Source organism: Raphanus sativus, unplaced genomic scaffold, assembly GCF_000801105.2.
Source record: "Raphanus sativus cultivar WK10039 unplaced genomic scaffold, ASM80110v3 Scaffold0191, whole genome shotgun sequence".
In the NCBI taxonomy this organism is placed as follows: Eukaryota; Viridiplantae; Streptophyta; class Magnoliopsida; order Brassicales; family Brassicaceae; genus Raphanus; species Raphanus sativus.
The window spans coordinates 208-12,337 of record NW_026615511.1 but is presented as its reverse complement, the minus strand read 5'-3'; the positions used below and the strand labels follow the sequence as shown (position 1 = coordinate 12,337).

At 40.9% G+C, this 12,130-nt stretch overlaps 1 protein-coding gene across 1 annotated transcript; it reads right to left on the bottom strand.

Annotated features, from left to right (window-relative positions):
* Window positions 1–9,364: 9,364 nt before the first annotated feature.
* Window positions 9,365–11,604, bottom strand: LOC130501415 (uncharacterized). The gene is made up of 5 exons (XM_056996334.1): window positions 11,442–11,604; window positions 11,186–11,245; window positions 10,429–10,562; window positions 10,197–10,318; window positions 9,365–10,093 (listed from the first exon to the last, which is right to left on the bottom strand). Exons 1-5 carry the CDS (start codon window positions 11,455–11,457, stop codon window positions 9,790–9,792), a joined length of 636 nt encoding a protein of 211 aa, XP_056852314.1. The 5' UTR covers window positions 11,458–11,604; the 3' UTR covers window positions 9,365–9,789.
* Between the last annotated feature and the right edge of the window lie 526 nt (window positions 11,605–12,130).

Below are 12,130 nucleotides of genomic sequence, written 5' to 3'. Positions count from 1 at the left end.
AATGATCATCCTAGGACTCATATTGCTCAAAACATGCATAAGCCTTTGATTATTGATTCATGTGCATCTCATCACATGATAAGTGATTGTAAGCTCATTAAAGATTTAGAACCGGCTCAAGGGCATGTTATGATTGCGAATGGTGCTAGGATTCCTATCAAAGGAGTTGGAAAACTCAAGTTGTTTGATAGGGATTCTAAAGCCTTTTACATGCCCGAGTTCACTTCTAATCTTTTATCTGTGAAAAGATGCACTAATGATCTTCAATGCAATGTTATTTTCACCCCTAATGAGGTTATGTTTCAGGATATTGAGAGTAGAAAGCTCATTGGACAAGGTGTTACCAAGGAAGAGCTTTATCTACTTCAAGACACTTTACCCATTTCTAGTTCCTGTTGTTCTTTCAATTCGGTTTCTTCTAATAATGATGCATTGTGGCATTCTAGACTAGGTCATCCTCACCTTAGAGCTTTAAGCTTGATGTTACCAGGTGTTGTTTTTCAAAACAATGATTGTGAAGCTTGTATTTTGGGAAAACATTGTAAAACTGTGTTTCAAAGATCAACTACTGTTTATGAAAATTGTTTTGATTTAATCCACTCTGATGTGTGGAAATCTCCTTGTTTATCCAGAGATGGATACAAGTACTATGTCACCTTCATTGATGAGAAATCGAAATACACCTGGATAACTCTCATTAAAACAAAGGATAGTGTGATAGATGCATTCAAGAATTTTCATGACTATGTGACTAACCAATATAATGCCAAGATCAAGATTTTCAGGTCTGATAATGGTGGAGAGTACATAGGTCATGCCTTTAAAGACTATCTGTCCAAGCATGGGATCTTGCATCAAACTAGCTGCCCTTACACACCACAACAGAATGGTGTGGCTGAGAGGAAGAACCGGCATCTGATGGAAGTTGCACGAGCTCTTATGTTTCAAACGAGTGTACCAAAGAGATATTGGAGTGTTACTTGATCAACAGAACACCAACCAAGATACTAAAGGATCAAGCACCTTTTGAGGTACTTAACAAGAACAAACCAGTGCTAGATCACTTGAGAGTATTTGGTTGTGTGTGTTATGTGATGGTACCAGGAGAAACAAGGAACAAGCTTGAAGCAAAGAGCTCTAAGGCAATGCTTATTGGGTACTCTACATCCCAAAAGGGATACAAGTGCTATGATCCGGATGCAAGAAGAGTACTGGTTTCCAGAGATGTTAAGTTCATGGAGGAGAAAGGATATTATCAAGGCAAGAATTGGGAGGAGCTAGAAGAACTAGCTAGACCATCTGATAGAGCAGCCAGTCTACGGATGATATTTGAAGGACTTGGGATAGGAGTGACCCAGGATCAAGGGAGGCAACACACACCTCCTACAAATGGAACTGAAGAACCCACTCATCTTGATCATGAGGGAGGCAATACACCTGAAGCTGGAGGTCAAGGAGATCAAAGTTCAGGCAGTGGTCATGATCAAGTTGAGATGGGAGAAGGAAATGAAAGTCAGTCTGAGCAAGAGGATCAGACTCAACAAGAAGAAACGAGTGGAGTTCAAGAGGTACAATCAGAACCAGTGCAAGAAGTTCAACAAGTACCTGTCTTAAGGAGAAGCACACGGCAAAGGAGAGATGCTTCCAACTGGGTAAACACGAGAGTGTACTACAATGCCCAGGCTGTGGAGCATCCCTCTCAAGCTGTGTGCTCGTTTGCTGAGTTTCCAGAAGAGCATTGTGCCTTTCAAGTAAGCTTGGGTGAAAGTTATGTTCCAAGAAGCTATGAAGAAGCAATGCTAATACAAGAATGGAGAGATTCAGTCAATGCTGAGGCAGATGCTATGATTAAAAATGATACTTGGTATGAGAGTGAACTACCTAAAGGGAAGAAGGCAGTGACTAGTAAGTGGATCTTCACCATCAAGTATCTTCCAAATGGCAAGATAGATAGGCGCAAGACCAAACTAGTTGCAAGAGGGTTCACTCAGACATGGGGAGAAGATTATATAGATACATTTGCTCCTGTTGCTAAGCTCCATACAATCCGGGTTGTGCTATCACTAGCTGTGAACCTAGAGTGGGAGTTGTGGCAAATGGATGTCAAGAATGCTTTCTTGCAAGGAGAGCTTGAAGATGAGGTCTATATGCTTCCACCTCCTGGTCTTGAACACTTAGTGAAGAAAGGGAATGTTTTGAGATTGAAGAAGGCTATCTATGGTCTCAAGCAATCACCTAGAGCTTGGTACCATAAGTTAAGCACCACACTGAATGGAAGAGGTTTCAGGAAGTGTGAACTCGATCATACCCTCTTCACTTTGGTTACACCATCAGGTATCATTGTAATCCTTGTATATGTGGATGATATTATCATTACTGGTTCTGATAAAGCAGGTATCAAGGAAACTAAGGACTTTCTCAAATCTGTTTTTGAGATTAAAGACTTGGGAGAGATGAAATATTTCCTTGGAATTGAGTTATGTAGATCCAAGGAAGGCTTGTTCATCTCTCAAAGGAAATATACACTTGATCTCTTGAAAGATGCAGGTGCATATGGAGGCAAGGTAGCTAAGATGCCCATGGAGGATGGGTACAAGGTTCCACGTGAGGGGGAGATTGAAGATAGCAAGCCATTCCATGATCCAAAGCTTTATAGAAAGCTTGTAGGTAAGTTGATTTACTTAACCATCACACGGCCTGACATTTGTTTTGCTGTGAATCAGGTGAGTCAACATATGCAAACACCAAAGGAGCATCACTGGCGTATGGTGGAAAGGCTGTTGATGTATCTGAATGGAACTCAAGGTCTTGGTGTTTGGATGGGTTGCAACAAAAGCACTGAAGTGGTGGGCTACTGTGATGCTGATTGGGCAGGAGACCGAGTTGATAGAAGATCAACTACTGGCTATTGCACTTTCATTGGTGGGAACTTGGTTACTTGGAAGAGTAAGAAGCAGAAGGTGGTCTCTTGCTCCAGTGCAGAAGCTGAGTATAGAGCTATGCTGAAGCTTACAAATGAGCTGGTGTGGATCAAAGGGATTCTGAAGCACTTGGAGATTGATCAAGCTACACCAATGACCATGCATTGTGATAACCAAGCAGCTATTCACATTGCATCCAACTCAGTGTTCCATGAGAGGACCAAGCACATAGAGGTTGATTGCCACAAGGTTAGGCAGATGATTGTGCTCGGAGTAACTTTACCTTGCTACACAAGGAGTGAAGATCAGTTGGCTGATGTGTTCACCAAAGCAGCTAGGCAGAAGACAATGGAGTCCATACATATCAGACTAGGACTCATTGATCTTTCTCCTAGCCGGAGCTGATCCCCTTAGCTATGGAACTCTCACTCTTTTTCCCTCATCAAGGTTTTGTCCCACTGGGTTTTCCTTGGTGAGGTTTTTAATGAGGAGAGTTTCATGGCTTTCCAAGCTTGACTTGTTCCATATGGTCAAGCTTGAGGGGGAGTGTTAAACTGAAGTGTATAAATGGTGAGGAGGAGTTCAGGATGAGTCTATGAAGCTAAGGGATCATTTGGGAGAAGTGGTGTAATAGTAAATAGTGTCATGACAACTATTTACTATTACAAAGTACTATACACTATTTGGGAGACTTGGAACACAAGTGAAGTGCAAGATCGACCAAAGGAGTGAGATAGGCGCGCTTAAGGTCTAAGAGGAAGAGTGGAACTGTTAGTGACCGTTTAAGGATAAGGTTTCTTATCCTTAACCAAAGCAAAAGCAAGACAGGCTGTAAAGAGAACTGCGCAGCTCTTCTTCCCTTGACCAGGCGTGTGTGCATTCTGAGCCATGTATCTCTTTGACTTCACATGCTTTCAATAGTATCCTGAAAGCCCTAGTCTATGCTTTCCTTTCCTTTATATACTGATGTATTGTCGATCTTTGAGAGCTATGAAATAAGAAACACTTTTCTCTTAAGCTTTGCAACAATGGTTACATAATCTCTCTTTACTCTCTTCTCGGATTCTCTTCATTTCTCTTCTATTCTCTCAATACCAATCTTATTCTCTAAAATCATATGGTATCAGAGCCAGGTTGGCTTTGGTATTGAGATCTGGGTTTGTGTTCTTCAGTTCGATTCAAGTGAAGATTCAAAAGTGTTCTTGGCGGGAAGAAAAACATGGAGGATAACTACAACAACAACAAGGTGATCTCGGTTCCGGTTGCTCTCAAGGGAGGAAGCAACTACTTGCTGTGGTCTAGGCTGGTGAAGACAGCTATTGGAAGACTAGGGCTTTGGAGTCACATCACGGATGAAGCTCAAACAAAGCCAGTGGTCAAGGAAGATGAAGATGAGAAAGAAAAGGAGAAAGCTTTGGCTGAGTTCAAGCGGTGGGTGAAAGATGATCTTATGGTGCTATCCGTGCTTCAGGGATCTCTTGAGCTGCATCTCCTTGAAGCCTACAGCTACTGCGAGACTCCTAAGCATCTATGGGAGGTGCTTCAAAAGACTTATGGTAACAAAACCAACTTAAGTCGTGTGTTTGAGTTGAAGGGAGCTATCAATGCTCTTGTTCAAGATGGTGAGGAGTTCGCCAAGCACTTGGGGAAGTTCAGAGCTCTTTGGAACGAGCTGGAGGGCTTAAGACCCAACACTACTGATCAAGATACACTCGCGGAGAGAAGAGAGCAAGATCAAGTGTTCGGGCTTATGATGACATTGGATCCGGCCTATAAGGATGTGATAGCACACATCTTGAGGTCTACTACACTGCCATCCATGGAAGAGGTGTGCGCGCAGCTACAGAAGGAGGAGGGATCTATTGGTCTCTTTGGAGGGAAGAAGGATCTTTCCTTAGCACACAAGGCTGAAGAAGTACAAGCTAACAAGGCTATGTACAAGGGTGGAGATAGAAAGTATGGTGAGAGGTTCTCGGGTGATTGTGATCATTGCAAGAAGACAGGGCATAGGAAAAGCCAGTGCTGGATCTTACACCCACACCTCAAACCGCCGAAGTTCACAAAAGGTGGAGATGCAAGAGCTAACCTTTCTGCTGAAACAAATGGAGCTGGTCCATCCGGAGCTAGTCCAAGTGTGAAGGTGGGTGAAAGCGAAGGTAAAGCAATGGCATCTCAACAATTGGGCAGTAAGGGTGGAGACAATGAGACCATAAGGAGGTCTGACATCGAGTCCCTCATCAAAGCTCTTAAGGAGTCTGGTAACACACTCGGAAACACTCTTGGTTACTCATATAATGCTCATCTTGTTTCAAGTGTTCCTGATAGGTTGCTAGACATGATTGAGCATGCATATAGTACTGAAAAAGCCTTGAATGTTTCTGATAAGTTGCTAGATGTTATTGAAAGCTTGCGGAATAGAAATGATCATCCTAGGACTCATATTGCTCAAAACATGCATAAGCCTTTGATTATTGATTCTGGTGCATCTCATCACATGATAAGTGATTGTAAGCTCATTAAGGATTTAGAACCGGCTCAAGGGCATGTGATGATTGCGAATGGTGCTAGGATTCCTATCAAAGGAGTTGGAAAACTCAAGTTGTTTGATAGGGATTCTAAAGCCTTCTACATGCCCGAGTTCACTTCTAATCTTTTATCTGTGAAAAGATGCACTAATGATCTCCAATGCAATGTTATTTTCACCCCTAATGAGGTTATGTTTCAGGATATTGAGAGTAGAAAGCTCATTGGACAAGGTGTTACCAAGGGAGAGCTTTATCTACTTCAAGACACTTTACCCATTTCTAGTTCCTGTTGTTCTTTCAATTCGGTCTCTTCTAATAATGATGCATTGTGGCATGCTAGACTAGGTCATCCTCACCTTAGAGCTTTAAGCTTGATGTTACCAGGTGTTGTTTTTCAAAACAATGATTGTGAAGCTTGTATTTTGGGAAAACATTGTAAAACTGTGTTTCAAAGATCAACTACTGTTTATGAAAATTGTTTTGATTTAATCCACTCTGATGTGTGGACATCTCCTTGTTTATCCAGAGATGGATACAAGTACTATGTCACCTTCATTGATGAGAAATCGAAATACACCTGGATAACTCTCATTAAAACAAAGGATAGGGTGATAGATGCATTCAAGAATTTTCATGACTATGTGACTAACCAATATAATGCCAAGATCAAGATTTTCAGGTCTGATAATGGAGGAGAGTACATAGGTCATGTCTTTAAAGACTATCTGTCCAAGCATGGGATCTTGCATCAAACTAGCTGCCCTTACACACCACAACAGAATGGTGTGGCTGAGAGGAAGAACCGGCATCTGATGGAAGTTGCACGAGCTCTTATGTTTCAAACGAGTGTACCAAAGAGATACTGGAGTGATGCTGTCTTAGCAGCTTGCTACTTGATCAACAGAACACCAACCAAGATACTGGAGGATCAAGCACCTTTTGAGGTACTTAACAAGAACAAACCAGTGCTAGATCACTTGAGAGTATTTGGTTGTGTGTGTTATGTGCTGGTACCAGGAGAAACAAGAAACAAGCTTGAAGCAAAGAGCTCTAAGGCAATGTTTATTGGGTACTCTACATCCCAAAAGGGATACAAGTGCTATGATCCGGATGCAAGAAGAGTACTGATCTCCAGAGATGTTAAGTTCATGGAGGAGAAAGGATATTATCAAGGCAAGAATTGGGAGGAGCTAGAAGAACTAGCTAGACCATCTGATAGAGCAGCCAGTCTACGGATGATATTTGAAGGACTTGGGATAGGAGTGACCCAGGATCAAGGGAGGCAACACACACCTCCTACAAATGGAACTGAAGAACCCACTCATCTTGATCATGAGGGAGGCAATACACCTGAAGCTGGAGGTCAAGGAGATCAAAGTTCAGGCAGTGGTCATGATCAAGTTGAGATGGGAGAAGGAAATGAAAGTCAGTCTGAGCAAGAGGATCAGACTCAACAAGAAGAAACGAGTGGAGTTCAAGAGGTACAATCCGAACCAGTGCAAGAAGTTCAACAAGTACCTGTCTTAAGGAGAAGCACACGGCAAAGGAGAGATGCTTCCAACTGGGTAAACACGAGAGTGTACTACAATGCCCAGGCTGTGGAGCATCCCTCTCAAGCTGTATGCTCGTTTGCTGAGTTTCCAGAAGAGCATTGTGCCTTTCAAGTAAGCTTGGATGAAAGTTATGTTCCAAGAAGCTATGAAGAAGCAATGCTAATACAAGAATGGAGAGATTCAGTCAATGCTGAGGCAGATGCTATGATTAAAAATGATACTTGGTATGAGAGTGAACTACCTAAAGGGAAGAAGGCAGTGACTAGCAAGTGGATCTTCACCATCAAGTATCTTCCAAATGGCAAGATAGATAGGCGCAAGACCAGACTAGTTGCAAGAGGGTTCACTCAGACATGGGGAGAAGATTATATAGATACATTTGCTCCTGTTGCTAAGCTCCATACAATCCGGGTTGTGCTATCACTAGCTGTGAACCAAGAGTGGGAGTTGTGGCAAATGGATGTCAAGAATGCTTTCTTGCAAGGAGAGCTTGAAGATGAGGTCTATATGCTTCCACCTCCTGGTCTTGAACACTTAGTGAAGAAAGGGAATGTTTTGAGATTGAAGAAGGCTATCTATGGTCTCAAGCAATCACCTAGAGCTTGGTACCATAAGTTAAGCACCACACTGAATGGAAGAGGTTTCAGGAAGTGTGAACTCGATCATACCCTATTCACTTTGGTTACACCATCAGGTATCATTGTAATCCTTGTATATGTGGATGATATTATCATTACTGGTTCTGATAAAGCAGGTATCAAGGAAACTAAGGACTTTCTCAAATCTGTGTTTGAGATTAAAGACTTGGGAGAGATGAAATATTTCCTTGGAATTGAGTTGTGTAGATCCAAGGAAGGCTTGTTCATCTCTCAAAGGAAATATACACTTGATCTCTTGAAAGATGCAGGTGCATATGGAGGCAAGGTAGCTAAGATGCCCATGGAGGATGGGTACAAGGTTCCACGTGAGGGGGAGATTGAAGATAGCAAGCCATTCCATGATCCAAAGCTTTATAGAAAGCTTGTAGGTAAGTTGATTTACTTAACCATCACACGGCCTGACATTTGTTTTGCTGTGAATCAGGTGAGTCAACATATGCAAACTCCAAAGGAACATCACTGGCGTATGGTGGAAAGGCTGTTGATGTATCTGAATGGAACTCAAGGTCTTGGTGTTTGGATGGGTTGCAACAAAAGCACTGAAGTGGTGGGCTACTGTGATGCTGATTGGGCAGGAGACCGGGTTGATAGAAGATCAACTACTGGCTATTGCACTTTCATTGGTGGGAACTTGGTTACTTGGAAGAGTAAGAAGCAGAAGGTGGTCTCTTGTTCTAGTGCAGAAGCTGAGTATAGAGCTATGCTGAAGCTTACAAACGAGCTGGTGTGGATCAAAGGGATTCTGAAGCACTTGGAGATTGATCAAGCTACACCAATGACAATGCATTGTGATAACCAAGCAGCTATTCACATTGCATCCAACTCGGTGTTCCATGAGAGGACCAAGCACATAGAGGTTGATTGCCACAAGGTTAGGCAGATGATTGTGCTCGGAGTAACCTTACCTTGCTACACAAGGAGTGAAGATCAGTTGGCTGATGTGTTCACCAAAGCAGCTAGGCAGAAGACAATGGAGTCCATACACATCAGACTAGGACTCATTGATCTTTCTCCTAGCCGGAGCTGATCCCCTTAGCTATGGAACTCTCACTCTTTTTCCCTCATCAAGGTTTTGTCCCACTGGGTTTTCCTTGGTGAGGTTTTTAATGAGGAGAGTTTCATGGCTTTCCAAGCTTGACTTGTTCCATATGGTCAAGCTTGAGGGGGAGTGTTAAACTGAAGTGTATAAATGGTGAGGAGGAGTTCAGGATGAGTCTATGAAGCTAAGGGATCATTTGGGAGAAGTGGTGTAATAGTAAATAGTGCCATGACAACTATTTACTATTACAAAGTACTATACACTATTTGGGAGACTTGGAACACAAGTGAAGTGCAAGATCGACCAAAGGAGTGAGATAGGCGCGCTTAAGGTCTAAGAGGAAGAGTGGAACTGTTAGTGACCGTTTAAGGATAAGGTTTCTTATCCTTAACCAAAGCAAAAGCAAGACAGGCTGTAAAGAGAACTGCGCAGCTCTTCTTCCCTTGACCAGGCGTGTGTGCATTCTGAGCCATGTATCTCATTGACTTCACATGCTTTCAATAGTATCCTGAAAGCCCTAGTCTATGCTTTCCTTTCCTTTATATACTGATGTATTGTCGATCTTTGAGAGCTATGAAATAAGAAACACTTTTCTCTTAAGCTTTGCAACAATGGTTACATAATCTCTCTTTACTCTCTACTCGGATTCTCTTCTATTTCTCTTCTATTCTCTCAATACCAATCTTATTCTCTAAAATCATAAGTTAATGATAACTTTCCTTTATGGAAATAGAAAACTAAGAACAAAAAGGTAAAATCAAAACACGAAAGAAAAGGAAATTTTAAACTCATCGAAGATGGTGGCGTGCCGATAAAGCTATCACGATGCTACATCACCAAGCCAATGCTTAATTCAGTCACATTTTTTCTTTTGCTATTAATATTTTTCTAGAAAAAAATCAGATATAAAACAGAATCGGGAACACGCCTCCCCTATACTTCTGCTAGGCAATAACTTTAGGTAACAAGCCTCCTCTACGCATCCTCAATCTTAAGATACTGGTCCGGAAGAGAGCTTGGAAAGTAGCTTGTCGTGCCAGAACCAGAATCAGGGCCAGAGCAAGACCCTTTTCCTCCATCCTTATCTTTCGTCTATGCGTCCAATCTAACTTTAATCTTAGGAGATTTGTCAAGAAGAGAGCTTAGCTCTGTAATATAGCTTCCCAAGTCATTTGTGGCTGAAACAGATCCAGAACCAGAACCAAGACTAGAGCCAGGCCCTTCTTCTCCACTCTTCTCTTTCCCTTGCTTTGTAGTCAAAGCTCCATAAAACAGTTTCAATGCAGTTTCAGTTGAGATATCATGCACAGAACTATGTAATTTCTTAAACTGGTCTCGAGTTTCTTGTTCATCGATCACCTTTTCTCTTAGCTCATCTGGGAGAAACGCCAGCGCACTTCAAAAAAGGTCAAAACAGAATATGCATTAGACTACTACTCCTGCATATACTCAGCTATATGTAACACATCACAGCAGGGCAAAGCTAATTTAGTAATAACCTGGAAACACCTCGAACAATACCAAACTTGTAGCCAGCAAGAACTGATTCCTTATAGCCGACGTTATAACCTTCTTGCGCAGCAGCTTCTTGTCCAGCAGAAATCCCATCACGGTATCCAAGCTATGATATGGAATTACCAGAAAAGCCAATCAATATATATATAAGTTTATGGGGACAGTAAAAAAATAGTCAACGTATATGCGGAAAATAATAATTTTAAAAAAGAATACCATGTGGAATTTTTCACGTCTGTTCTCAGTATCCTTTTTCATAGAGTAAGCTTCACTTGGTTCTTCATCTGAACTTCCATAAAAGGATCCATAGTCATTCTCAAGATTACCTAAAGAAAGAGATGATTCTGTTCCTGAAAAGGAGGAAAGCCAACGTTAGTAATGCATTTTAATATCCAAGACAACCGCCCTTCAGAGACCACAAAGGGACAGATATCTCACTCACACAACTGATATGAATAACAACACATAAAGTATCTCTACTAAATCTGAAACACTAAAAAAAAGTTGTGTAACAAAGCCTCAGGGCATATCATGAAATCCAGTATCACAAAAGAAGACAAAACAAAAATTTCATCACAACAGGTGATTAAGAAACATGACATATTTATTGTAAGTGAAAAGAAAACTCTACACACACTTTATTTCTGAATAGCATTCAAACCTGTTTAGAAGTGAAAATAAAAGCCTTGGCATTATCCTACGACTACGAGTGACACTTGAGTATATGTTTGATGAAAGAAATTAAAGTTGATCATTTGCAGTACGCACAAGGCTCTCCCTTTAGTAGTTATATATGATCATTCGAGCTTATCTAGCACAACATTAGTACAGATACTGTAAGGTCAGTAATAGAAGAAGAAATTTCTCTCAGACAGATTAAACTGAAACCTTATGATAACAGGAAAGGGCAAGAGACAAAAAAACCTTAAAGGTACATTAATTTACATATAACATATGAAGGTGAGATTCTCACCAGGTTTTGAAAGCTGAAAACTTTCTTCGTAAAGCTCTTTGGCGAAATTAGACGACCCATCTGTATAATCAGAAAAAATAACATTGTTTTTCTAGTCAATACAATACAGTGGGGCAGACTGAAATAAGTAGCAAAACAGTATCGATATTAACTCCGAAATTGAAAGCTAATATGGTAAAAAAAATTGGCTCTTTAGCTTAACAGGAACGAACATAATAAAATCAGAAATAGTAAAACTTGTATCGTGTAAAATAACCTTGGGGTGGCTCCATCGCTTCTACGGCGATTATATAGCAACCAAAGTAAGTCAGAGCACGTAGAGACTTCGACGGCCACTAGATCGAAGAAGAGAAAACAAACCTCTGGTTCCTAAAAGAAAAAAAAAAAAAAAAACCTCTGGTTCCGGGCATCATTATTAGAGGGACTAGACTTTGTCCCTTAGCTAAGGATTTTTTGTTTTTTTGTTTTTTTTTTGTTCAGTAAAAAATAAGGATCAGCCTTTAAATAAGGGCTTTTCCCTTCTTTTTCCTCCTCAATTCTCACATTTTCCCTCATAAGGGCTTTGCTAAGGAACATCAATAAAGTTGGTCTTAGACCATCTTTATTGATGTTCCTTAGCAAAGCATTGGAGTCCGGCCTTTGTATTTATAAAAAAAATTTCGGCCTTATGTTTCAGTGAGTACCTTTGGTGTAGTGGTTAAGTGTCTCTCCTGATTAGTATACACTCGGGTTCGAAACCAACAGATGCCAATATTTTTTTCTGGTTATTTTCGAAAATATTTTTTATATATATGTTCAAGTTTTTTTATACGAAAAGCGGCCAATTTTTTTTCTTCGCTTTTGGTCTTTCAAAACTCAAGACCGGCACCCTTTTCCGAATTTTAACGAATTTTGATTGCAAGTTTTCTGAAATTGTTCTTTTTCTTCTGTCGACCAAAGGTTTTC